This window comes from Protopterus annectens, chromosome 9.part0 (genome assembly GCF_019279795.1).
Source record: "Protopterus annectens isolate FY-2018-M chromosome 9.part0, PAN1.0, whole genome shotgun sequence".
Taxonomy (NCBI): Eukaryota; Metazoa; Chordata; order Ceratodontiformes; family Protopteridae; genus Protopterus; species Protopterus annectens.
In genome coordinates, this window is record NC_056743.1 from 1,349,499,963 (window position 1) to 1,349,527,500 (window position 27,538).

At 36.5% G+C, this 27,538-nt stretch overlaps 1 protein-coding gene across 1 annotated transcript in view; it reads left to right on the forward strand.

The window, feature by feature from the left end:
- Nucleotides 1–27,538, forward strand: part of PLEKHA2 (pleckstrin homology domain containing A2) — an 856,672-nt gene that overhangs the window by 384,689 nt on the left and 444,445 nt on the right. The window contains exon 4 of the mRNA XM_044084332.1: nt 19,961–20,009. Within this exon, the coding sequence (XP_043940267.1) occupies nt 19,961–20,009 (49 nt within the window). The remainder of the gene's footprint in view (nt 1–19,960; nt 20,010–27,538) is intronic.

A 27,538-nucleotide genomic window follows, 5' to 3' on the forward strand; every position in this document is an offset into this window, starting at 1 on the left:
ATGCCAACACAGATAGCCATTTCCATGCCATGTGTAGTTTGCTGCAGACAATGAGGGTTGTGCTGCTGGGGGGAGATGGATTTATTTATTTCTTAACCAGAGTAATGCACTTGCAGTCATGACCATTAGCAAGCACAACCCGGGAAAAGTACATTCACAAAAAGAAAGGACAAACACAACATTTAGTAGTCATTAGGCTTACAACCGAAGTAGACATAAAACAATACAAACAATAGGTCATAAGTAAAACAGTTGTTTAAGAGTAGAATCAGCCAGAAGACATAGGCGGTAGTATACTTAACACTGAAAGTGTGATAAGAGACCTTGGGACACAGGTGGACAGTAGTGTCTCCTTTGATAATCACATCGCCACAGTAGTCAGGAAATCCTTCTACATGGCACACCTCATCACAAAAGGTTTCTCATTCAGAAAAAAAGAGGTCATTGTTCCCCTCTACTCGTCACTCATTAGACCCATTATAGAGTACAAAGTGGATTACTGGCCTCAAACAGATGCCCTACGAAGGCCGTCTCAAAAAACTCCAGCTTTACTCCGTCGCATATCGCCTACTCAGAGAGGTGATCTCTGCCTAACATACAAAGTTGTGTCAAACCCAGAGCTGTTGGAAATGCTCCACTTAAAGAAATCCCAATCCCTCTGAGCTACATGCTCTAGGGACCTAAACCTTGTCACCACAATAAACAGAACATGCCGGAGGGATAGATTCCTGTCCCAGAGACTTCCCATACTCTGGAATAAACTACCTATCTATATCAAACAAAACTCCTCATTAGCAGTCTTCAAGAAAAATCTTGATGATTGGATGGGAAATAGGAAATTCATCCCGGGGATCACCTCTGTGGCTCTGCTCGACAGTGGCACAGAAAAATAATTTTCTTGGGTGGCAAAAGCCAGGGTACCTTTTTGGCTGGGCTTGTATGGGCCCCAGGGCCGATAGCCTAGTACCTACCTATGAACCTATGAACCTATGAGATGTGGGCCATAGTGGGAGAGACCATTGCCTATTTTAACTTGAAGTCTCTGGCTTCTAAAAAGATATTAAACCAGGGAATGAGTCTGGACTAATTCTTATTTTTATGAGTTTAGGAAGGAGGGATCGATGACATCAAAGGCCTTCATTAGGTCAATAAAAAATACACCAGTCAGGTTACCTTTCTCTGCTTTTTTAAGATTTTATCTGTTAGAGTGTAAAGGGCCATTACTGTGCTGAGACCAGGCCAGAAGCCATATTACTTTAAGGAGAGCAGGTGGTACGGTTGCATGTAATGGGCGAGTTGTGAATACACAAGGTGTTCAAGAATTTTGTAAAGGTGGGAAAGATGGAGATGGGTAGAAAGTGAAGGAGGGAATAACTTTCTATTCCAGAGGAGAATGCATTGCCTTTCCATGTGCAGGGGTGAAATGCCATTCAGTCCTTATAGAGCAATAATTTTCCTTCTGCAGTATTATTACCTTGCTTAATTTCTCACAACACTGCTAGCATATCTGCAAAGTGTACTCCAGTTAAATGTTTCTTTTTATATTGTTAATGACATTAATGTGTTTACAGAACATGGCACATTATGTACTCAGGTAAACTGTGGTATAACCAGTTCAGTTTATGCCTTTGTACATATACCAGGGCTACATTACTTGATAGATACATAAAGCCAGTGGGACATACAACAACAAAATGATATGTTGTAGTACCTTATAGGTTTGGTATCTGTAATACATCCATCAGTCATAGACATTGTAGTGGAACACCCTCCAATTTTTGCCCTTGTGGCACTACTTAGAGCACCTAGCAGCATATCATTCAGTTCATATTAGACAGCTGTGCTGTACACCTAGGTTTAATTTATATGTTGATGCTGTACTTGTATTTAGTATCAGTGAAATGTAGGTGCACTTCATAATTTATTTCAAACCATATCTCACAGTTTCTCTGCTCCCTCTTTGTCACTATCTTTTATTTTTAATTTGTTTTGCTCTGTTTGTCATATTATTTCTGTCCTTGGCATTGCCAGTGGCTATGCTTGGTCCCAACCCCCTACCCCCAACCCCAGCAAGACCAACCAGCTAGTACATCTCCTTCTGTGCCTACTAGGGTAGGCTTCCCAGTGCCTTTGAAGGGGATCCTGAGATACTGTCCTCCCCTGGCCCTAGTGGGGCTTCATTGTCCGAGAGCTCTGTTGTTCTCACTGGTGGCTGCAGCAGGAGTGGTGCTTTAGTCACCCTCAGGCAGCTAGAGGATGTGGTGTAGAAGCTGGTGGACTGACACATGGATGCCCACATTGACCACCTGGAAAGACTCCTCTTGCATCTGAAAGAGTCGCATCCCTGCCCAGCACTGGCAAAACTGTCATAGTCAAGACCCAGTGGTGAAAGAGCACAGGATACTGTCTGATCTCTGACTGGGCATGGCACAGACAGTGTGGTCTAAGAGACATACCTAGCATATCTCCGTCATGGTTTATCCCATCCTTTTGTGTATGTGCCTTCCCTGTTTGTTGTCCAGTCCTCCCCATCATTCTTGTCTTCCCTTTGTTTGCTTTATGCTTCTAGATCCACTGTCCTCCCCTCCCTCAGTGTGTTACAACCTCCCTTGTCCTTATTGTCGGTTTTATATATATTTGTGTATGTTGCACCTGCTACCTACCTTCACCCTGTTACCATAATTTCACCTTCCCTTAAATCCTTTCCCACCTTTCTTCGTTGAAAAGAGGAAATAGGCACCTGTCGCAAAAAAAAAATACCCTTCCTGCCTTCCCCAAATGTGTCATAATCATTCCTTACCTGTTTCCCTTATGAGCTTACCTCTACTTACCCCTACTTGCTTCCCCCTTTTTTCTCCTGTCCTATACTTCCATTTCCAAACCTTCATCTGGTCAAACAATAGATTTAAAGTGAGCAGTGGGCTAAGTATGCTAGCAGATTTAGTTATCTTATCATTTCATAAATGTATATATATATATATTTATATGTATAAATAAATTGTATTATTATACCTATAGCATAAAATGAATTTATTGAAAGGACAGTATTTACTTATAATATTTATTATTTTAAATAAGTATTTTAAATAAGTATTACCTATATATGTCTGTCATGAAGTAATACTTTAATAGTTTACTTTTTGTATTTTGCACTTGAAACTCTTCTGCACTTTTTTTTGCACTTTAAATTATTTGCACTTTTATTATCTAAGTATATTAAGTTATTGCTTTAGCACAATACATGATTTTAAGCACTTTGTCTAGATACATTCTTTGCATAAGTTCTTTTTTAGAAAAAGTCTTAGATCTGTACCTTTAAGAAAGTATAACATTGATTTATTCAATATTATTTTTTGGCGCCAATTTGTATATAAAATGATGCTTTTAGAGTCTTTATTGGTTCTGATGAAATCTGAGTCCTTCAGATGAAAGTGCTTAACCAGAAGATCGTTTTATTATTTGTGTGGATTTAATCTGTGGAATAAACCTGTGTTGTATCAGTAAGAAGTGATTTTTTACTCTATTGGTGTCCTGCTCGAGCGGAGAATTGGTTGCTGCCATCACGTTTTTTGGTTGGACCTTTTGGGTTTTTTGTGTGTTTCTTATATTGTTGTTACCATGGCTGAGACCGGTTCACCTTCTGCTTCATTGAGCAGGGCAGAGTATAGAAGTGACGTCACTGCAAGGTGACGTGAGTAGGCTCCTTGAGCTGGTGGCGAAACTTACGGAAAATATTCAGTTTGGTGTAACTACTGAACATGTTAAGGGTAAATCTGGGGGAGATTTACCTTTATTACAAAGAGAGAATATGTCGGAAACTTTCGTCAGTGATGAGGAACTTCCTAATGGTCAAGGGCGACCCGACAGAAAATAACATTAGACTTGGAAAACAAGGAAGCGTATATAAACTTATCACCGGCAGGTGATTTTACTTTTGATTTAAGCCTTTGATGAATTCAGAAGCTGACCAAACCGGGAAGATGCCGACTAAATCATACGCTGCATCGATTTCCAAAGGACTTGTGATTAATAAAGGTACTGTTTCAAGAGACTGTGTTTTGAGTCCTATCTCTAAAAACACTTCAAAACAGAAAAGAAAGCACTGTGTAAATAATGTTGGAAATGATTTTTTGAATGAATTTTTATATGAAGAAACTGATTATTTTTCAGAAGGGGTTAATAATAATATATTTAAGGAACAGAAAGCATACCCTTCTGATTATATTAAAGACAGGATTTGTGCCCTAGGCAAAAAACTAATTTTATTAAAATGTGCAAAAATTGACAATGCCTATTTGGGTAAATGCCTATCCTTAGGCATTGTTCCAAAGGGCATTAGGTTCTTTAAATTACCTCTTGGTCTTAAATATGAAGATGATGTTATTAGTGATTTTAATGAAATGTTTGATGAGTTTGTTTTTTATTTTATCAAAAAATTGATTAAGTATAATGATGGGAAAATTTCTTTATTATTAAATGAAGTGGAAATATTGAAATAATGTCAGATTTGATGAATGGTATGATTTGTACCAAAAACAATTTGTACATGCCGAGAATAAAGCCAAAACTGTATATAGTAGGAAATTGAAGAAAATTGATAGGGATATGTGTTTGTATAGGGAACATAAAGTTTATATTTGGCCACGGCCTTTTGAAGGTAGAAAGGTGAAAGATGGACAAGAGATTCAAGGTAGGAACTTGCACAATGGAATAGATAGGATAGAAGAAAATTTAAATTTTCAAGGGGGGAGACATCACCCAGCACCCAAACAATATCAGAAGAGATATTAATGATTGCCAAGGATGTTAAATGTAATAAAGATTTTGGCCTAAAAGATGACATTTTTAAAAATATGACTCCTAACTTCTCAACCATTGATACATATGGACAGTGACACAGTAATACAAGGGATGGACAAAAAGGACAAAGCCCTTTAAATTTGGAAGTTATAAATAATCAGGGTCCACTAGTTTTATCCTTTGCTGGTTTTAAAGTGTATAATTACACAAATTTTTTTATCACAGACGAATTTTTTAAGCTTTTCAGTAAGGGCATGAAGTTTATCCCGACAGTGAAGTTTAATTGTGTTGATGTTATTAAAGAAATCAAACTGTTTTGTAGAAGAATTAACTTGTCTATCCAATTTAAAAATGACCTTGACCCAGGAATACAAAGAAGGGATGAGAGACTCAGTAAAAAGAGTACATATATACCCAACACACATCCTCAAGTTGGAATGTTTGAAAAAATGGTGTGCAGAGACATCTATAGATTAAACAAAAATATTAATTCTAGAAACAGTTTTAATGACCACTTTGTAGACAACCTCACGAGAGGGGAGAGAGAATGTTTGCACAATGTGGTCAATAATAAAAATATTAGATTAATGAAACCAGATAAGGGAGGGGGCATTATTATTTTGATACAGAAAATTACAAGAAAGCTATTTATGATATTTTGTTCACCTCTGGAAATTATGAAGAAGTTTCATTGAATCAGATTAATATAGGACACCATCGAATTGACTTAATTTTAGAGGAATATTTGTTGGATAACCGGATAACTGACGATCTAAATGAGTTTCCAAGACTTGCTTGTATCTTTGGAATTATAGATAACCCACCATTTAGACCAATTATTGCAGGGTCACATTCTAAGACTTATAATATGGGAGTTACAATTGACCATTGATATGGTCAAAGTCTCTTGGGAATTTCTGAGCAGAATTACACCAGAGCTTTGGTCTGAACATTCGATTTTCCTCACAATAGATGTTAAAGATTTGTTTTCTTGCATCCCTGCTAACATTGGGTTGGAATTCTTTGAACAAAGCTTGAAAAATTATTCTGGATTGTTGGGATAGAATAAGCCTCATCTTGGATATGATGGGGCTCATTCTAGACCACAACTATATTCAGTATGAAGGAGAATATTTCAGGCAGACCAGGGAAACCTGGTCATGCTCAAATGGGAAAACAGGTTTTATTCCCTTGTCAATTTTTCAAACACATTTCCCTTTATTCCCGCTATTTGGATAATTTATTTATCATCTGGAAGGGTCCTTCTGAAGACATTAGGACCTTTATTGACTTCATCAATTCAAGTACTAATTTTTTAAAGTTTACTTTTAAGGCTGACAAATTTGGCATTGCCTATTTAGATACCTTTATAAGCACCACCCCAGATGGTTTTACTTCAAAAATTTACAGAAAGTCTACCTTCTCAAATGATTACATTGAATTTGGTAGTTGCCACCCTCAACATGTATTTAGAAATGTGTTAAAAGGTCAATTTATCCGTGCAATGAGGATGAGTTCTTCTAAGGAATCCATGGTAAAAGAAATAGACACTATTTCTCGAATGTTTTTGGATAGAAAATATCCAAAAAGAATGGTCTTAAATGTGGCTAAATATGTCCAAGACAATTGGGGTAAGAAATACAAACCACTGTTGTGACAGGTATTAGGAGAAAAGACAAAGAAAAACACTCAAATTTGCAGGACAGTTTGTATTATTATGTTCAGCCCATACACCAATTTGGTAAAAGAATTAGTTAAACGACACTGGGAACTATTGAATATCCCTGATAATAATCTGGCAAACTTGGAAAAGAACCCCGTTTGTGTGTACAAAACTGCACTTAATTTAAAACAACTTTTGGAAGTTAGTACACAGGTCAGGACAAAAAAGAAAAGACAGGCAACAAAAAAGTGTGGTTCTTGTAAGCAGTGTCAAAATATCAATGAAGAGGTTTTGGTAACACTAGATAATTTGATGAAAACAAAATGTAGGAGTATTGCTGGGAATTGTCATAGTCAGAGGGTGGTATATCTTGCCTTGTGTTCTTCCTGTACCGCCTATTATATAGGGAAGACAGAGAGAAAATTAAAGACAAGAATATATGAGCATCTTTATAAAATAAAAAAAAAGATACAAAAAACGCTCTTAGTAAACATGTCTTGGACAAAGGCGAAGACCATACCTTCAAATTTTTAATTATAGACCAGGTAGAACAAACATCATATGGTGGTAACTGGAAAACATGGTTAGCTTATAAAGAAAGTGAGTGGCAAATTTATTGTGACGCCACAACCTTACCCGGTTTGAATGACTTTATTAGTATAAAGCCTTTTTTAAGTCTGGACCGGGTATAATTTTAGGCAGATGTTCCACTATCAACATGTCCCATTCTAAATTTTCTAAATTTATTAAATTTATTTTATTTTATTTTATTTAAATTTCCACAAGTATTTTTTATATTTTCCCAAGATCTCCAAGGATTTTAAATTGTATTATTATACCTATAGCATAAAATGAATTTATTGAAAGGACAGTATTTACTTATAATATTTATTATTTTAAATAAGTATTTTAAATACCTATATATGTCTGTTATGAAGTAATACTTTAATAGTTTACTTTTTGTATTTTGCACTTGAAACTCTTCTGCACTTTTTTTTGCACTTTAAATTATTTGCACTTTTATTATCTAAGTATATTAAGTTATTGCTTTAGCACAATACATGATTTTAAGCACTTTGTCTAGATACATTCTTTGCATAAGTTCTTTTTTAGAAAAAGTCTTAGATCTGTACCTTTAAGAAAGTATAACATTGATTTATTCAATATTATTTTTTGGCGCCAATTTGTATATAAAATGATGCTTTTAGAGTCTTTATTGGTTCTGATGAAATCTGAGTCCTTCAGATGAAAGCGCTTAACCAGAAGATCGTTTTATTATTTGTGTGGATTTAATCTGTGGAATAAACCTGTGTTGTATCAGTAAGAAGTGATTTTTTACTCTATTGGTGTCCTGCTCGAGCGGAGAATTGGTTGCTGCCATCACGTTTTTTGGTTGGAGCTTTTGGGTTTTTTGTGTGTTTCTTATATTGTTGTTACCATGGCTGAGACTGGTTCACCTTCTGCTTCATTGAGCAGGGCAGAGTATACGGAGCTTCGGGCAGAAGTGACGTCACTGCAAGGTGACGTGAGTAGGCTCCTTGAGCTGGTGGCGAAACTTACGGAAAATATTCAGTTTGGTGTAACTACTGAACATGTTAAGGGTAAATCTGGGGAGATTTACCTTTATTACAAAGAGAGAATATGTCGGAAACTTTCGTCAGTGATGAGGAACTTCCTAATGGTCAAGGGCGATGTAACCCGACAGGAACGCCGAAAATAACATTAGACTTGGAAAACAAGGAAGCGGATATAAACTTATCACCGGCAGGTGATTTTACTTTTGATTTAAGCCTTTTGCAGCGGGATGAATTCCAGAAGCTGGGCGCCAAACCGAAAGGGAAGATGCCGACTAAATCATACGCTGCATCGATTTCCAAATGACTTGTGATTAATAAAGGTACTGTTTCAAGAGACTGTGTTTTGAGTCCTATCTCTAAAAACACTTCAAAACAGAAAAGAAAGCACTGTGTAAATAATGTTGGAAATGATTTTTTGAATGAATTTTTATATGAAGAAACTGATTATTTTTCAGAAGGGGTTAATAATAATATATTTAAGGAACAGAAAGCATACCCTTCTGATTATATTAAAGACAGGATTTGTGCCCTAGGCAAAAAACTAATTTTATTAAAATGTGCAAAAATTGACAATGCCTATTTGGGTAAATGCCTATCCTTAGGCATTGTTCCAAAGGGCATTAGGTTCTTTAAATTACCTCTTGGTCTTAAATATGAAGATGATGTTATTAGTGATTTTAATGAAATGTTTGATGAGTTTGTTTTTTATTTTATCAAAAAATTGATTAAGTATAATGATGGGAAAATTTCTTTATTATTAAATGAAGTGGAAATATTGAACGAAGAGATTGTGAATAATGTCAGATTTGATGAATGGTATGATTTGTACCAAAAACAATTTGTACATGCCGAGAACAAAGCCAAAACTGTATATAGTAGGAAATTGAAGAAAATTGATAGGGATATGTGTTTGTATAGGGAACATAAAGTTTATATTTGAAGGTAGAAAGGTGAAAGATGGACAAGAGATTCAAGGTAGGAACTTGCACAATGGAATAGATAGGATAGAAGAAAATTTAAATTTCCCAGCACCCAAACAATATCAGAAGAGATATTAATGGTTGCCAAGGATGTTAAATGTAATAAAGATTTTGGCCTAAAAGATGACATTTCTTTACGAAAATATGACTCCCTAACTTCTCAACCATTGATACATATGGACAGTGACACAGTAATACAAGGGATGGACAAAAATCCTATAGGACAAAGCCCTTTAAATTTGGAAGTTATAAATAATCAGGGTCCACTAGTTTTATCCTTTGCTGGTTTTAAAGTGTATAATTACACAAATTTTTTTATCACATTTTTAAGCTTTTCAGTAAGGGCATGAAGTTTATCCCGACAGTGAAGTTTAATTGTGTTGATGTTATTAAAGAAATCAAACTGTTTTGTAGAAGAATTAACTTGTCTATCCAATTTAAAAATGACCTTGACCCAGGAATACAAAGAAGGGATGAGAGACTCAGTAAAAAGAGTACATATATACCCAACACACATCCTCAAGTTGGAATGTTTGAAAAAATGGTGTGCAGAGACATCTATAGATTAAACAAAAATATTAATTCTAGAAACAGTTTTAATGACCACTTTGTAGACAACCTCACGAGAGGGGAGAGAGAATGTTTGCACAATGTGGTCAATAATAAAAATATTAGATTAATGAAACCAGATAAGGGAGGGGGCATTATTATTTTTGATACAGAAAATTACAAGAAAGCTATTTATGATATTTTGTTCACCTCTGGAAATTATGAAGAAGTTTCATTGAATCAGATTAATATAGGACACCATCGAATTGACTTAATTTTAGAGGAATATTTGTTGGATAACCGGATAACTGACGATCTTTACAAATTTTTGCGAAATGAGTTTCCAAGACTTGCTTGTATCTTTGGAATTCCCAAGATACACAAAAATATAGATAACCCACCATTTAGACCAATTATTGCAGGGTCACATTCTAAGACTTATAATATGGGAGTTACAATTGACCATTGGACCAAACACATTTACAATAAGGTTCCCCATATGGTCAAAGACTCTTGGGAATTTCTGAGCAGAATTACACCAGAGCTTTGGTCTGAACATTTGATTTTCCTCACAATAGATGTTAAAGATTTGTTTTCTTGCATCCCTGCTAACATTGGGTTGGAATTCTTTGAAGAAAGCTTGAAAAATTATTCTGGATTAAGTTGGGATAGAATAAGCCTCATCTTGGATATGATGGGGCTCATTCTAGACCACAACTATATTCAGTATGAAGGAGAATATTTCAGGCAGACCAGGGGTGTGGCCATGGGGGCTTCTTGTGCCCCCATCTTCGCAAACCTGGTCATGCTCAAATGGGAAAACAGGTTTTTATTCCCTTGTCAATTTTTCAAACACATTTCCCTTTATTCCCGCTATTTGGATGATTTATTTATCATCTGGAAGGGTCCTTCTGAAGACATTAGGACCTTTATTGACTTCATCAATTCAAGTACTAATTTTTTAAAGTTTACTTTTAAGGCTGACAAATTTGGCATTGCCTATTTAGATACCTTTATAAGCACCACCCCAGATGGTTTTACTTCAAAAATTTACAGAAAGTCTACCTTCTCAAATGATTACATTGAATTTGGTAGTTGCCACCCTCAACATGTATTTAGAAATGTGTTAAAAGGTCAATTTATCCGTGCAATGAGGATGAGTTCTTCTAAGGAATCCATGGTAAAAAATGTTTTTGGATAGAAAATATCCAAAAAGAATGGTCTTAAATGTGGCTAAATATGTCCAAGACAATTGGGGTAAGAAATACAAACCACTGTTGGGACAGGTATTAGGAGAAAAGACAAAGAAAAACACTCAAATTTGCAGGACAGTTTGTATTATTATGTTCAGCCCATACACCAATTTGGTAAAAGAATTAGTTAAACGACACTGGGAACTATTGAATATCCCTGATAATAATCTGGCAAACTTGGAAAAGAACCCCGTTTGTGTGTACAAAACTGCACTTAATTTAAAACAACTTTTGGAAGTTAGTACACAGGTCAGGACAAAAAAGAAAAGACAGGCAACAAAAAAGTGTGGTTCTTGTAAGCAGTGTCAAAATATCAATGAAGAGGTTTTGGTAACACTAGATAATTTGATGAAAACAAAATGTAGGAGTATTGCTGGGAATTGTCATAGTCAGAGGGTGGTATATCTTGCCTTGTGTTCTTCCTGTACCGCCTATTATATAGGGAAGAAAGAGAGAAAATTAAAGACAAGAATATATGAGCTTCTTTATAAAATAAAGAAAAAAGATACAAAAAAACGCTCTTAGTAAACATGTCTTGGACAAAGGCGAAGACCATACCTTCAAATTTTTAATTATAGACCAGGTAGAACAAACATCATATGGTGGTAACTGGAAAACATGGTTAGCTTATAAAGAAAGTGAGTGGCAAATTTATTGTGACGCCACAACCTTACCCGGTTTGAATGACTTTATTAGTATAAAGCCTTTTTTAAGTCTGGACCGGGTATAATTTTAGGCAGATGTTCCACTATCAACATGTCCCATTCTAAATTTTCTAAATTTATTAAATTTATTTTATTTTATTTTATTTAAATTTCCACAAGTATTTTTTATATTTTCCCAAGATCTCCAAGGATTTTAAATTGTATTATTATACCTATAGCATAAAATGAATTTATTGAAAGGACAGTATTTACTTATAATATTTATTATTTTAAATAAGTATTTTAAATACGTATTACCTATATATGTCTGTTATGAAGTAATACTTTAATAGTTTACTTTTTGTATTTTGCACTTGAAACTCTTCTGCACTTTTTTTTGCACTTTAAATTATTTGCACTTTTATTATCTAAGTATATTAAGTTATTGCTTTAGCACAATACATGATTTTAAGCACTTTGTCTAGATACATTCTTTGCATAAGTTCTTTTTTAGAAAAAGTCTTAGATCTGTACCTTTAAGAAAGTATAACATTGATTTATTCAATATTATTTTTTGGCGCCAATTTGTATATAAAATGATGCTTTTAGAGTCTTTATTGGTTCTGATGAAATCTGAGTCCTTCAGATGAAAGCGCTTAACCAGAAGATCGTTTTATTATTTGTGTGGATTTAATCTGTGGAATAAACCTGTGTTGTATCAGTAAGAAGTGATTTTTTACTCTATTGGTGTCCTGCTCGAGCGGAGAATTGGTTGCTGCCATCACGTTTTTTGGTTGGACCTTTTGGGTTTTTTGTGTGTTTCTTATATCGTGGCTTTACAAAGCCACTATTGCGGCTTTCTCTCCTGCTCTGTAGGTCCTCCTCTGAGTACTGGTGGGGGTTACTACTAATCTGCAGTTTGAGCTGTGCTCAGAGCTGCTTTGTGACACATGAGTAGCTGCATGGTGAGTGCATTTTTGAGTCACAGGGTACATCTGTACAGTTGCCTCTGCATTACAAATAAAATGCTTAACAGCTGCCTGTAAAATAGCAAGTTTATCCTGACTGTTATTTGAGTCCTCTTGTAATTCATTTGTAGTTTCACCATTTGTGGCATTTCTTGAAGTTGCAGGCAGTTGTACAAGATAAACGAGTTGTTACTTTTGTGCTTATATTACACGGACAAATGTGTGTGCAGCAGCATATCGCACCTTCACTTAGACATTCATGTCATGTTGTTCAGGTAAAGTGCAAAACTGGAAAAAACAGCGAATGAAAATCAAAAAACAATGGACATATGAAAAAAGCACTTGAGTAACAGGGTGAAAGCTACATGTGAAAATAAAAGCAAATACAATAATACATCTTTATTTCTGTACTAACCCTGAAATCACTGCATATCAGAAAACATGCTTTTCATACTGTGAAAACAAACTTTCATGCAGAAAACATCTCTGAAATGACACTGAACAAGTGCCATTTCAGTGACATGAGTTTTCACCATGTGTGTCCAATTACAGGCAACGAGGATGCTGTTATATTAAGTAGTCCAGTTGATTATATAAAACCTGACGATCTCAGCTTGGCAGGTCTTTATCATGAAGTCATCCTGAAGCTACAACTGCACCATTGTGCCTATAAACAGGCATATTATACTCTTATAGTGTATGGGACACCATGACAAGTATTATCTGTGGTACAGCTAGATTACTTCATTAGATGTATCAGCAGTGTCACATGCTACCACATATCTCTCAACTGTACAGATTTTCACTGAATGTCCAGATTTTTGCCTCATATTTTTGGTGTGCTCCTCCTAAAATCTGTACTTTTCTGGCAAATAGCTGAGGATTGAAGTCATTAAATAATGAGAAACATTTGAGTTTAAGACTCCACATCCTTCAGAAAATTCATGCTAATGTAAAACCTGTTATTCTATCAACTTTCTAAGTTTTTAAGAGCAATATTTAAAATCTGTCCCTATTTGCCCCCCCCATCATTTTAGGCTTTGTCTCGAATGATACTTTCTCATTTGTTGTGCTGCAAGGTAGGTTCACTGGACACACACACACACACACACACACACACACACACACACACACACACACACACACACACACACACAGTCTCTTTTTAAGTGTGACCCATGAGCAGTGTGTGGTGAACTGACTTGCTCAGTGTCACAAAGTAGGCAAATGAGGGCTAAGAGAATCAAATCTTGTACCACAGAAACTACAACTCACAGCCTTAACCCTTTGCACCAACTTCCAGACTGTAAAATATGTGCCAGCATGCATCTGTTTGTGAAATAACTGGCCTTGTTTTATTATGAGGCTTCATATCAACTGAGATTCATCTGGCTTACATTTTGAACACAAGTGTAAAAGGTGATGAGATGATGAAGAATGGAATTAAAAGTACTGACAGGAAGAAAATAGAATAATAATGATAGATGATCCCTGTTCAGGTGGTCCAGGACGTTTTCAAGCAAAAATGTATTAGCTGGGACCCAGAAAGCAAGAACTATTAATGATGTTCTGTGTAGATGAAGTGAGGAATCTACAGGCCAGAGCTTGACTACTAACAGTGACCATGCCACTGTAGGACCTGGAAATATAGAGTAGCATTTGTGAAAAATAATTAATTTTATTAATATGGTCAGGAAATGTAGCAAAATAAAAATGCCGAAGAACTCTGGGTGAGCAAAAAAAAATAGCAGTTTGGGTACTGATAGAAGAAGGGTTATACAAGGGTGCAGAGACATAAAGAAAGAAAGCCAGTTTAGTTTGGAAGGGTGCTGAGGAAGGTCACTGGGGGGGGAAGAAAAATACAGAACTGGAGATAAAGAGAGGAGTGGTTTAGATGAAAAAGTGGTTGCTATAAAAAGGGATGCAGTGTCCCTCAGGCAAAGGAAAGAGTAGTTGGGAAAATTTTAGTAAATGTCATACCAATAAAGAAGCCTTTCTAAAGATATATGGGGAAAGGAAAGAAGGTGAAGGTGGAGATTGAGAAACTTACTTTGGATGGGAAAAATACCAGGAGGCAAATGGGCAAGCAATACTTCTTACGTGATTATTTTGCATCACATATACTCTAGAGAGAAAAGGAATGAAGGTCAGCAGGACTAAGACAGAATATATGTGTGTGAATGAGAGGGAGGATAGAGGAATGGTGAGGATGCAAGGAGTAGAGGTGGTGAAGGTGGATGAGTTTAAATACTTGGGGTCAATAGTTCAGAGTAACGGTGAGTGTGGAAGAGAGGTGAAGAAGAGAGTACAGGCAGGATGGAGTGGGTGGAGAAGAGTGTCAGGAGTGATTTGTGACAGATGAGTACCTGTAAGAGTTAAAGGGAAGGTCTACAAGAGGGTAGTGAGACCAGCTATGTTATATAGGTTGGAGACAGTGGCATTGACAAAAGGCAGGCGTTTGAGCTGGATGTGGCAGAGTTAAAGATGTTAAGATTTGCACTGGGTGTGACGAGGGTGGACAGGATTAGGAATAAGTATATTAGAGGGTCAGCCCAGGTTGGAAGGTTTGGAGACAAAGCCAGAGAGGCAAGATTACGTTGGTTTGGACACGTGCTGAAGAGGGATGCCTAGTATATTGGGAAAAAGATGCTAAGGATGAAGCTACCAGGTAAGAGGAAAAGAGGAAGGCCTAAGATAAGGTTTATGGATGTGGTGAGAGAGGACATGCAGGTGGTTGGTGTGACAGAGCAAGATGCAGAGGACAGGAAGAAATGGAAACAGGTGATCCGCTGTGGCAACCCCTAACTGGAACAGCCGAAAGAAGATGATGATTGACCCAAGAAGAAAAAGGGAGATTACTGGTTGAGAAGGGTAGAACAAAGTCAGGAGAAGGTTGGACAGGTGGAAGATTTATAGAAGAAGAGGAAGTAGAGAAGGCATTGAGCAGTAGAATAGCAAGGGTGGGGCAAAGAGGGCAATTTCCCCAGGTGCAAAATGTTAAGGGGCACAATGGTGAGCTCTGCAGTATTGTTCTGCACCAAAATAACCATGTGGTTGTAGTCTGTTATGATTTTAATAAGGCTTTGATGTAATTCCACATTTCAGGGTTCTTGGGAAGATGAAAAGGATAGGGTTGGGTAGAAAACTCTGTGGCTCGACAGAAGAAGTGGTCAGACAACAGGGGACAGAAAGTCTTAGATGGAAGTTCTCATCTGATAAGATTGTTCTTTCCAATTATATTTAGAATTGTTATGTATCATACTGAGCATGAAAAACTGAAACAGTTTCTTTGTGGATAACACCAGCATTGGGGAGAATGATATTGGGTAAAAGATAAAATAAGGAGAGCCCTTGTTGTTTAGAAGTTTGCTTTAAAAGATTGTAAAGAATTTTCAACCCTTCAGTATATGGTTATGTATTTTAATAAAGGTAACTGACCTTGATAAAACAGCATTGATCACGCAACAACATGGTTATGAAAAATTACTTTTTTGTAGAGAATGTTATTGGCAGTTGGAACTATTTATCATAATGAGTGGTTGAGGTTTTTAAACATATGAAATACAAGGAGCAAAGGGATTTATAAAGGAAGGGCAGATTTTTTTGAGCTAGCTACAACTGGAATACTAGATAGTCTCACATTCTTCTTCTCCTGTACAGTTTACATTGTATCACATTAGCCGTGTTATGTTATGTTATGTTTTGCTATGCTTTGCTTTTTTATTTATTTGATAAATTCTTGGATTCATAGATTGTTGCTAGGATAATGACCTGAGAAGGCCTTTTTAAGCATAGCCAAGTTTTTCAAAAGAATAACAACATCCTGTATCCAAATAGGACATTGATAGTCACGGACATAGCTATAGAAAGCTTTGTGGTTGTCCTTTGCCTGAGAAGCTATTTTTTTTTTCAAATTTGACCTTTGTAGTATTAATTAACCCTCTTAGCTGCCTGTTTAGGTTGGTCAGGAGGTTTTTTGTACATAGGACTTTGCTCCTTTTACGCTTGGCCAAGCTTTTTTTTTTCTTTTGTTGTATAATCGATTGATAATGTAATTCCACCAGGGAATCTTTTGAGTTTGTCTTATTCTTAATACAGGTGGACACAGCTCAGTTTAATACAGCTATCAGTATTGCTGTATAGAGATTTTTTAAATAGCTCAGCATATGCTATGGTGTTTACTAGGTTTGGGGGTGCTTGGAATTTAGCCAAGGTGTCACTTAGTAGAAAGAGGTTAGTCTTTGAGTAGTTCCTAAAGGTTTTTGGTTTCGCTGGGTCCCCAGATTTAATTTTTATTTCAAGCAATACTGCTTTATGGACAGATCTGATGAGTGAAGAAATTATATTGGGTGAGGAACTTCACTCCCCCATATTCATGAGTACAAGGTTAAGGATGTTTGTACTCCTGGTAGGAGAATGGACCAACTGTTCCAGGATGTTGGTATGAACAAAGTTTAGGAATTGTTGGGCTTGTGCATTAGAAGTGGTGTAGGATTCCCAATCTATAGAGGGGTAGTTGAGATCCCCCATTAATATCGTATTGGGTTGAATGGTGAGGGACTCTAGTACTTTGAAATAGGTAGTATGGGTTTCCTGGGACACGGAGGGGGACTTATAGGTTGCAAGGATATGATACGAGCCCCTGTTTATGATATAATCAAAAAACTGGAAGTAGGATCTTTAGAAAAGGGTAGAAGCAAATTACATAGAAAAATGAGAATTGCCGGAACAATACATGCAGAATAATGTTTTGCAGGAGAAATGCCAATGTAGTTTGTTTTCATTTATATAAATGTGTGATTGCCTATCTCATAAGTGATAATTCAGTAAAGATTTTTCTTGTTTTTTTAAAACAAAAGATTCAACAGCAATTGCATAGCCACTAAAACATCTGCAAACTAAAACTCTAAGGAAACCTTGTCAAAAAAGCGGTAACGGGAGTGGAACAGAATACATATAACATTGTATGTAATTCATTTGTATCCTTCATTACTTAACTAAACAGCAGAGACACTAAGAGAACGAATGCGTACTGATATTGTATTTTATAGTACATCACATGTAAACATTAAAAGTGTAAACTAATTGCCATGTTAACTCTGTGTCAGAAAAAAATTATTTATAATATTAATTGTATAATTTATAACACTAAGGTTTGCAAAAATGGAGAGGCGATTGTACACACTGCTTCTCCTGTAAACCTGCAATAGTGCCTTATGTGTCTCCTGTATAGTGGAGCACCTGGAAATAAAAATAACCTAATTGGAGTCTCTGAATTCACTGGAAGCTCATTGAATTACGATGAATTATGACGGCATTGTTGATCATAACTTCATTTTATTATTTATTCTTGAAATCCATTTCTGGCACATGTCAGACTGTTGTAATTGGAAACCTGATTGTAATCCTTTCTTTTACTGATATCCTGCTTCTTTATGTTTCTGTACATGGGTAGAATGGCATAAGCAGAAATTATTACTGGTGTTGTTTGGGTCCTTACTCATGCACTGTGTCCAGCAGTGATTTGGAGAGGCATTTGGTCTCATGACTTATTAATTCTGGTGTAAATCACATATGTATGTTCTCACAAAATATTTTATTGTCATATTTCCTTTACTATGCACAATTATGCTCTAAGCATATGGTGGGCTTCGTGAATATTTTATGCAACCATGGGGTATGCAAAATGACCCTGGAGTACTATATGTGCAGTACCATCTTGATTAATGTAGCCACTCTCTGACCACTGCCCCATGCAGTACTATAGCATAGTGTAACACACAGTATACCTCAGTAACATCAAAGAATCCCAGACCTGGACAGCAGTTACAGCAGATGTGAGTTTTATGCACCACCTCATCATGTCACTAAGTTGTTATGGTGCTGTTTGCCTTACATAATATAGTGCAACTTGGCAGGATGTAGCTTGCTGTACACTGGGGGACTTTGTAAAAAGAACCTGGAGACTTACTGGCTGCTTCCTGGCAACTATTATATCCTGTTGAAGGAATACATGGGATGGAAACAGAGTTGCCAGTGAGCTGTGCCCTGTAAAATTCCGATTTGAGCAGTATTGGCAGGAGTGACTTTTAGGATAGTTCCACCAAACCTATTTGCACCAATTTGTGCTAAAAATGTAGATATTTGTGGATCCTACCTATTGACCATATTTTGCTTTGCACATTCTTTCTTTTCTTAATAGAAAATTATTTGTAAATGGTCGTAATTTGTGCTAATATATGTTAATCCTATAGGTTCATAGGTAGGTACTAGGCTATCTGCCTGAGGGCATTTATAAGCCAAGCCAGAGTGTGTCAGCTTTCACCACCCCATTGATTAATTAACTGAGCCACTGTCAAGAAGAGCCAATGAAGTGATACCAGGGGTGTATTTTCTGTTACCCATCCACTTGTCAAGGTTTCTCTTGAAGAGTGTTAGTGAGGGGCTCTGCCTAATGTAGTTAGTAATTTTGTTCCAAAGCATGGGGAGTCTCTGTGACAGGAATCTATCCCACCAGCCTGTTCTATTTTTTGTTGTGGCGAAGTTTAGCTCACTAGAACGAGTGGCTCGCAGTGACTTGGATTTCTTTAGGTGGAGCATGTCCATCAATTCTGAGTTGGACATGGCTTTGTAAGTCAGGCAGAGATCACCTCTGAGTAAGCGATATGCGACTGAGTACAGCTGGAGTATTTCCAGTTGGGCTGCATAGGACATATGTTTGAGGCCAGTAATCCTCTTGGTGAGGTACTTTTGTGGTCTTTCCAGCTGTTGGAAGTGTCTTGTGAAGTACATCCCAAATGGGACACTAGATCCTGCACACTTGAAAAATTGGCAGTTTGTCCCAGCTGCATTGTTCAAATTATTCTCTCTCTTTCTCTCTTATTCTGCATGATATAGAACATTACCTTTGTGTTTTTTAAAGAGCTCAGAGTATTTATGATGGAGTTCCACATGTGATCCTTTCTGGCTTGTCATATTCAGTTTCATCACCATTTTATGCTGGGATCTGTCTATTGTACATCTTGAAACTTGCAGGTAAAGGTGAGTCCCATTAGGTTTACAGTAACATCAAATATGTTTCTGAAACTGAAACATGAATTAATTCTACATATAGTCACACTATTGCCATGTCTACTTCTGACCAAATATTTTAAAATACATTTGAGAATATGTAGCCAGTAGGATTTAGAAATATTTTTACCAACAGTTTCAGAAACATATTTGATGTAAGTGTAAACTTAATGGGGACTCTCCTTTATTGTTTTAAGGGACTTCTAGCATTCTGGAGCCCTGATGTAAGCAAAAAAGGGTGATTTTTCCTGTACTGTCTTTAAAAGTCCAGCCTGGGGTCTCATAGTCCATAGGCTGCATGTGCGCTACTCACATACTTTGCAGTTTTCACAGAAAAAAAGCTGTTCTTTTTTTTCCCCTTAAATGATTCAGTTTAATACAGTTTTCTTATGAGGTACATGTCTGAGCAGATATTTGATCACTCACTTTTGTTTCATTGCTTTTTGTTCCTGTAGGTTAGTGAAGCTACCTCGAAACAGAAACCGAAAGCTAACTTTTGCTTTGGTAAGTACATGACTTTGAACATGGTTTTGCTTACCATATGAACGGCTGTGAATGTGGTTTTGTTTATTATACAGCTTTAGCTGTAGAACATGGAAATACCCTCCACACTATGTCTGTGAGTTCAGTGCTGAATTGAGGCAGATTGAATTGTGGGATTCTGAAAGCAGAAGTGTATCTTACAGACTGAGGGTTTGTGGTTCTGACCTACTGATTTAATCTTTGTTGAGAAGAAAAGTCATTAAGCCAGATTTGATTCTTGCAAGGAATATTGCATGCATCTGATCCTACTCTTTCCTTTAATTTGATTCTCCTTGTACCTTAGGATTTAAACCTCTGTATTAATTTAACTCATGCTAATATTTATGCATAAATAACTCATCCATGCTAATGTTACTTCTATATCATTCTCAGATGATTTAAACCTCTGTATTAATTTAACCTTGCACTATTGTTCTCAACCAGTAAATATGTAAATATGTTTTACATCCTTCTCCAAGCTGCTGTTTAACTTTTGTTTAGTTTTTGCTATTTTATATGTAAAATTTGCTTAGCTTGTTTCTGTTTCCACTATGTATTGTATTTCATATTATGGAGCTTGTACTATGTATTATTGGAGCTTTTCTCCCCGGGCCACCACTGAAAACGGGCTCTTTGAGCCCAGTGGACCTCCCTGGTCATCAAACTGGAAATAAATAAATAAAATTAAATAACCTTGCTGTTTGACTGCACATTATTTCAGTCTGTGTTATCCCAAACTTTGGATTATGACTGTGACAAAAGTAAACATGAATATGAAGGAACAGAGTTTATATGCATCTTTCTAGTGGTATTTGAAGTTATCCAGTTTCTGAAGCTCAAACCTTAAATGGCTTCTGTCACAAAATGTGGCTTGTGTTTTGTGTTGTTATTCTGTAAATAATTTTGAATGCTTAAAGGTAGGAATGCCTGTGTGATATAAGGAAATATTGTTAGCCAAGCTATCTGGAATTTTGTAAATAATTCTGTGTCATTTGTGAATTGATATGATTTATACAGAACTGTATGAGCTAAAATGTAACCACAGCACGCCCTACGGACTTAGAACAGAAATCCATATAAACTATATACCTGTGCAAATGTATGTTTTAACAGTAGAAACTAGAACATAAAAAGGGTTAACTTGCAAAACTTCAAGAACATAAGTTGAAATTAATTTTTTTTATGATTGTGTTATAAAAGTTAGTTTCAATGCAGCAAGAAGACAGGATGTCTAGAACTAGGGTGTCTTTTGCATTGTTTTGAAAGTGTTTTATTGTTTTATGCCTTCTACCAACTGCAAGCATCTGAAGGATATGTATTTTTCACACAGAGATGTTAAATTCTGTTAGTTTCTGACAAAAGGGAGTTTAGCCCAGTAACTAAATTCAGGTGATTGAAAACTGATATCATCCAAGCTAACCTAGCAGTAAAATGTGATATTAATCTAAGAACTATTTCAGAGAGAGACTGTGCATTTTGTATTTTGTCTTTGACCTGGAAACATCCACTCATCAGCACTACATCTGCACTTGCCTTGCTGTAACTAAGTTTTTTAGGGCATAGTAATTCTTTAGATATAGTTAGGAATACAGTAAAGATTTGTTTAGATGTTTTCTGTATTTATTTGAGACTGTCCTGCAATGTTGTTTTAAATACTTCCTGTGATTTTGAACTCTGAAGTAACTGTGTTGTGTTACCGAGTATTGTCTTGTTCTTTTATTATTTATCATTAAATATATTTAAACCTATCTTTGTGGCTGATATTTGTGAGACATATGTAAGCTCTTACTTGCATATCTATTTGTTGACACTGTACAGGCCACACCAATAGCCTTGCTTGATGAAACTACCATTTGGATTAATAGTAACATTACACAATAGGACTGGACACCCTTTGTAAGGGCCTTATAGTAGCTGATAAATAGGTATTTTGGTGGCAGTGATAACTACCTTATAGCCTGGGCAGAAGGGGGCATAGCTAGTAAACCTGTGCCAGCTTTCCCCAGGTGTGTGCGTGTGTGTGTGTGTGTGTGTGTGTGTGTGTGTGTGTGTGTGTGTGTGTGTGTGTGTGTGTGTGTGTAAAACAAATCTCAAAGAGTGTATGTCAGCTACTTGGGCAGGGACCTGAAGCACTGGTTGGACAGAGAGAGAGTGCTGGAGGACTTGGCTTGGAACCCTGGCTAAGAACTCAACTCTATAGCTGTACCAGTGGGGAGTCTTACTAGAGATCTGGAGAAAGAGTGAGAAAGCAGCCCACAGACTGACTGTGATCTCTGTGTGCTCGTAAGGGAAATTGCACTTTACTGTGTGTGTACTTGTCATCCTCCCATTGTATATGTCCCCCACTGTTGCCAGTGGTGAGAATAGAGGCTCCTTGATACCTGGGCTAGTGCAGGGGTGTCACACTCTGCATTCATTAATTGTTTACAGTAAAACCTTTCCTTGAGTATTTTTTATATTTCTCTTATACTCCCTGTATGTAACTTTCCATATTGTCTGTTACCAGCAGAAAGGCTAAACAGCAGAGAAAAGCAATAGTAGAGAAAATGTTAAGCAAGCCCAGTAGTAATTGAAATCCCAGACATTTAAAAACCAGTCATTTCTGCTGGTTGTAATTTGTCTTCAAACCAGAAATGCATTTTAATAACCAACACAGTTAAGATTTAGAAAACAACAATGGTGTAGTTAGTATATATAGTTTGAATGTACAACTTGAAATAAATAACATCATGTATATATATATATATATATATATATATATATATATATATATATATATATTTCTTCTTCTTCTTTTGGCTGCTCCCATTAGGGGTCGCCACAGTGGATCATCTGTTTCCATTTCTTCCTGTCCTCTGCATCTTGCTCTGTCACACCAACCACCTGCATGTCCTCTCTCACCACATCCATAAACCTTATCTTAGGCCTTCCTCTTTTCCTGTTACCTGGTAGCTTCATCCTTAGCATCTTTTTCCCAATATACTCTGCATCCCTCCTCAGCACATGTCCAAACCAACGTAATCTTGCCTCTCTGGCTTTGTCTCCAAATCTTCCAACCTGGGCTGACCCTCTAATATACTTATTCCTAATCTTGTCTACCCTCATCACACCCAGTGCAAATCTTAACATCTTTAACTCTGCCACGTCAAGCTCTGACTCCTGCCTTTTTGTCAATCCCACTGTCTCCAACCTATATAACATAGCTGGTCTCACTACCCTATTGTAGACCTTCCCTTTCACTCTTACTGGTACTCGTCTGTCACAAATCACTCCTGACACTCTTCTCCACCCACTCCATATATATATATATATATATATATATATATGTATATATATATATATATATGAATAAATACACACGTGTGTGTGTGTGTGTGTGTGTGTGTGTGTGTGTGTGTGTGTGTATATATATATATATATATATATATATATATATATATATATATATATAATTTTTTCTTTTCCCACTTTAAATTACACAGAGTTTACAATTTTGACAAACTCCGAAGAACCTTAGGGACTTTCCCTGTAATGGTTCTGTTAACGTGGGTTCAGTGTTAAGCCACAAGGAGAAACTGAGATTGTCTAGCAGCTTGTTTCTGCCAGTCTTGGAAAAAGACTGATGCCTACAATAATTCACCTCCTGGTAGCATCTTGGGGTCTTGATTCCATATTATGTGCCAAAAGAGTTTCCACATAACTGTAGTGTACATGGAGAAGGTACTGTTTCTCAGGATGCCATTTTCCATATATGTGTCTTCATATTTTAACTTATTTTATTTATATTTCTTTACTGGAGTAGTGCACTGATCAATACTGACCAATAGTTGGTGACCAATTTAAAGGAGATATCCAGCAGCTACGGTTGTGATACTGCTCACTTTCACAATATCATTGGTTATACTTAGTAATAACACATACTGTATAACATTATTACTGGTATGACTCATAGTCTAGCATGCAATCAAATATTCTGACCTCCATTAGAAGTGATGTTTTTATACAATTAACATGTGACCCGAAAGTACATTATTGCTGTTACACTATGGCTGTTTTGTTGCATTATTTTTCCTTAAACTGTTTTGCACGGCAATGTTACTGTGTAAAGAGGTGGCTCAGGGAACCAATTAAGTCAAATACATATGTATAGCTGCTGTATAGTTGTGACATCTGTGGCTGTTACCTCCATCACTGTCTTGAAGAACCTAAGACTGTAAAGGGGCTAGCTGTCAGTTAAGGTGAACATGACTTGCAGTGCTGGCTTGTTGTAGACAGCATAACTAAAGTAGGTTTCCAGTCTGGAATAGTGCAAATATCCCTTTCCTGGTCTTAGTCACTGCCTGCAGGCATTGTTAGCATCACTGACAACTAATGTCCAGGACATTTTTGAAAATGGTAATACCTTACTTATTGCTGCAAACAGTTACAGCCTGTGTCTAATAGAGGCTGCTGCCATATTAAATGCTAGCAAGCCCAGGGTTTCAGAAATTTACTTGCAGAAAGGAAAAAAGTGTTACTCACACTGAATGCTCCTGTAGGAAGATGTACAGATAGCTGCTGGCAAAATAACATATCCAGTAAATAAACAGTAGCCTGTCTGTGCTTCTATGTAAGCCTTTAGCATTGGCCTTGCGGAGGCCTCTTCTTGGGTATATGGATGGAAAAGTAACTAAGCAACATTTGCGGTAACCTTAAAGTGTGCAGATTGTACAAAATCTGCACCCCTTCACGTTCTCTGCATAAGTATCCAAATTCATTCAAAGTGTCCCTCATCCCAGGCTTTTAGTCATCTCAAACACTAGTCAAAATGTGCACAAAATCACTCCAATCTCTTCACTAAGACAGACAAGTCAGGTTAGAAGAAAGAAGAAAAAGAGTGGGGTGGGGGTGGGGGCTACTGACATCAAGAAAAGGATATTGAATACTTATTGTTATGGTGACATCCTGGTACACCTACATATGTCATTTCCCTAGTCTATATACACAGAGAGAGAGAGAGAATGTAAACTCAAGCAGAAGGTTATAAATCAAAGTGGAAAGGAAGGATGATGGGGGGAGTTCAAGAATTAAGGAGAGCATTTCGTTTTGAATATAGCCCCTTAAGGAGAATGACGACAACCATACAGAGTATTTTATTTATAACACAGCATAAAGTATTTTACAAACTAAGTCAATACAGATATGGAAAAATTGAGATTTTATCAAAAGGGTTGACTACAAGTAGCGGTAGACAAAATAGGCAAGGGGATTAGCAAAGAAATCAGGGTATTAGGAGCAAATAACTAGGGAGGGCATAGTAATAGACTGGGATGAGGCCAAGCAGAAATTTGGGTTGCAGGTTAGGGAGTACCATCCCTACCAGGGATTGATGTCAGGGTATAGGATGAGCGAAAGAGATAGGGCAGTGCCAAGTGAAAGATTAGCTTTGGCAGAGCTTTTAGTTGAGTCTATAACAGAAGCTGCTGTTAAAAAAGGAATAATTAGTAGGGCATATAAAGTATTGCTCAAAAACAAAATGCCACGGAGTGCCAATAAGTGATCCAACACCTTTGGTTTGCTAAAATTCAGCAATAAGGCCAAACCAATCCAAATAGTCAAAATGAGATACTTGCAATAAAAACATATAAATAATCCACAGTAATATGTTCTTCAGTCTTGAATATAGTGAAACAATTCGCCGTCAATGCCAATACGATGAATGTTCCCCAAGAAAACAACACACGAATGCTGGCTATAAACTAATTTATTAGCGTAATGTGAATAAAAACTGCTTGTACCTCTCCACACAATTCCGAGGTTAAGCAGATACAACGCTGAAGTGCGTACTGATAAACAAACAAAATAAAATAATAAAACTTACATACATTGCACAATGCATTTGAAAATGTGTTTTTAAAAATATATATTAAATGCGTTATAAAATAACATGGACAAGATTGTTACGGTTAAGCGCTTTCACCCAAATCTCTTGGGCTTCTTCAGAACTTGAGGCCATGCAGAAATTTGGGTTGCAGGTTAGAGAGTACCATCCCTACCAGGGATTAATATCGGGGTATAGGATGAATGAAAGAGATAGGGCAGTGCCAAGTGAAAGATTAGCTTTGGCAGAGCTTTTAGTTGAGTCTATAACAGAAGCTGCTGTTAAAAAAGGAATAATTAGTAGGGCATATAAAGTATTGCATTGTAGCTGTAAGAATCAATCTAAAGAGGTTAGTAAAGGTTAAGAAGAGAGATTGGAAGGGCAATTTACAAAAGAACAATGTGAGGCTGTATGTATGGCTCCCAAGTATGTAACAAAGTCCAGAAGGTTTAGGAGTTTAGCATGGAAGTGTTTGCTGAGATATTTTTATACTCCAAGCAGATTAGGGAAAGTTTTTCCTTAGGGTGATAGCAAATGCTAAAGGTGTGATGGGAGAGAGAGAGAGAGAGAATTGAGAACACATTTGGAAAACTACCTAGAGAAAACTTTGTTGGAAATGTTGGGGAAGTGATTGTAACTCAGGAATAATTTTTTTGAGCTTCAATTTCGGATCTGAGTTGCCTAGATGTAGCACAGCCTTATTAAGTTTAATGCCACTGGCTGCCAAAACGCAATTACTAGAACATGCAAATCTAAACCAATGTAACTGAGGTATTGTATTATAAAGGAGATAGAAGAACTGAAAGGGAAGGAAAAACATAGAAATAAATGAAGTGCGTGTGAATAATACTTGCAGAATAATGTCCTATGTCCTAATAATGGAGAAGTAAAATATAAGGGAAGGCAGGAATTAACTTATATAATGTTGTAGAGAATAAAACATTGTTAAAATAAACATATGTGTACTATAGGTTAGTACTGGACTCTCTAGTCTTTTGGGCCATTTTAAGAATAGCCAAACTTCCCAACCCAAAGATAAGAATCAAACTCTGTACCTTGTGTCTGTGAAGTAAACACTTTAACCATTATCTAAAACACGTAGAAACGGAAGCCCTCTTCATGAAAGTAGTTAATTCAACTGTAGTTTATTCAACTTTAACCATTATGCCAACTCCCAACTAAAAAAAAAAAGTCTTTTGAAATTCTGTGACTGGGAGTCAAACCCAGGCTTTATTGATAAGAGTTCCAAATCTTAACCACTAGACCAACAACAATTCCCCTAAAGTTAGAACTGAACCCTTGACAATCCATTTGAACATTCTCAAGGCCATAGAGTTATCTGATAACACCACAAAACAAGTGCCTTGTTTTTTTTCTGTTATTGTATATGTACCCATGACCCTTTTTTTTGTAAAATGTCGTGTCTAATAAAGATGCTTAAAAAATACCTATCAAATTTTCTGAGGAAGCAATTCTGAAGAGTTACCATCTTGAGAAGTGCAAAGCTAGTCTCCAGTGACCCCCTTTCTTGGAAAAAAAAAAAGGAATATAGAGTAATAATCTATCCATTTGTAAGGAGAAAGTAGCCTTTTGGGCAAAACTGCTGCTTACATGAAAAAAGAACTTTTGGGGTATGCAACATGGCTGAGAA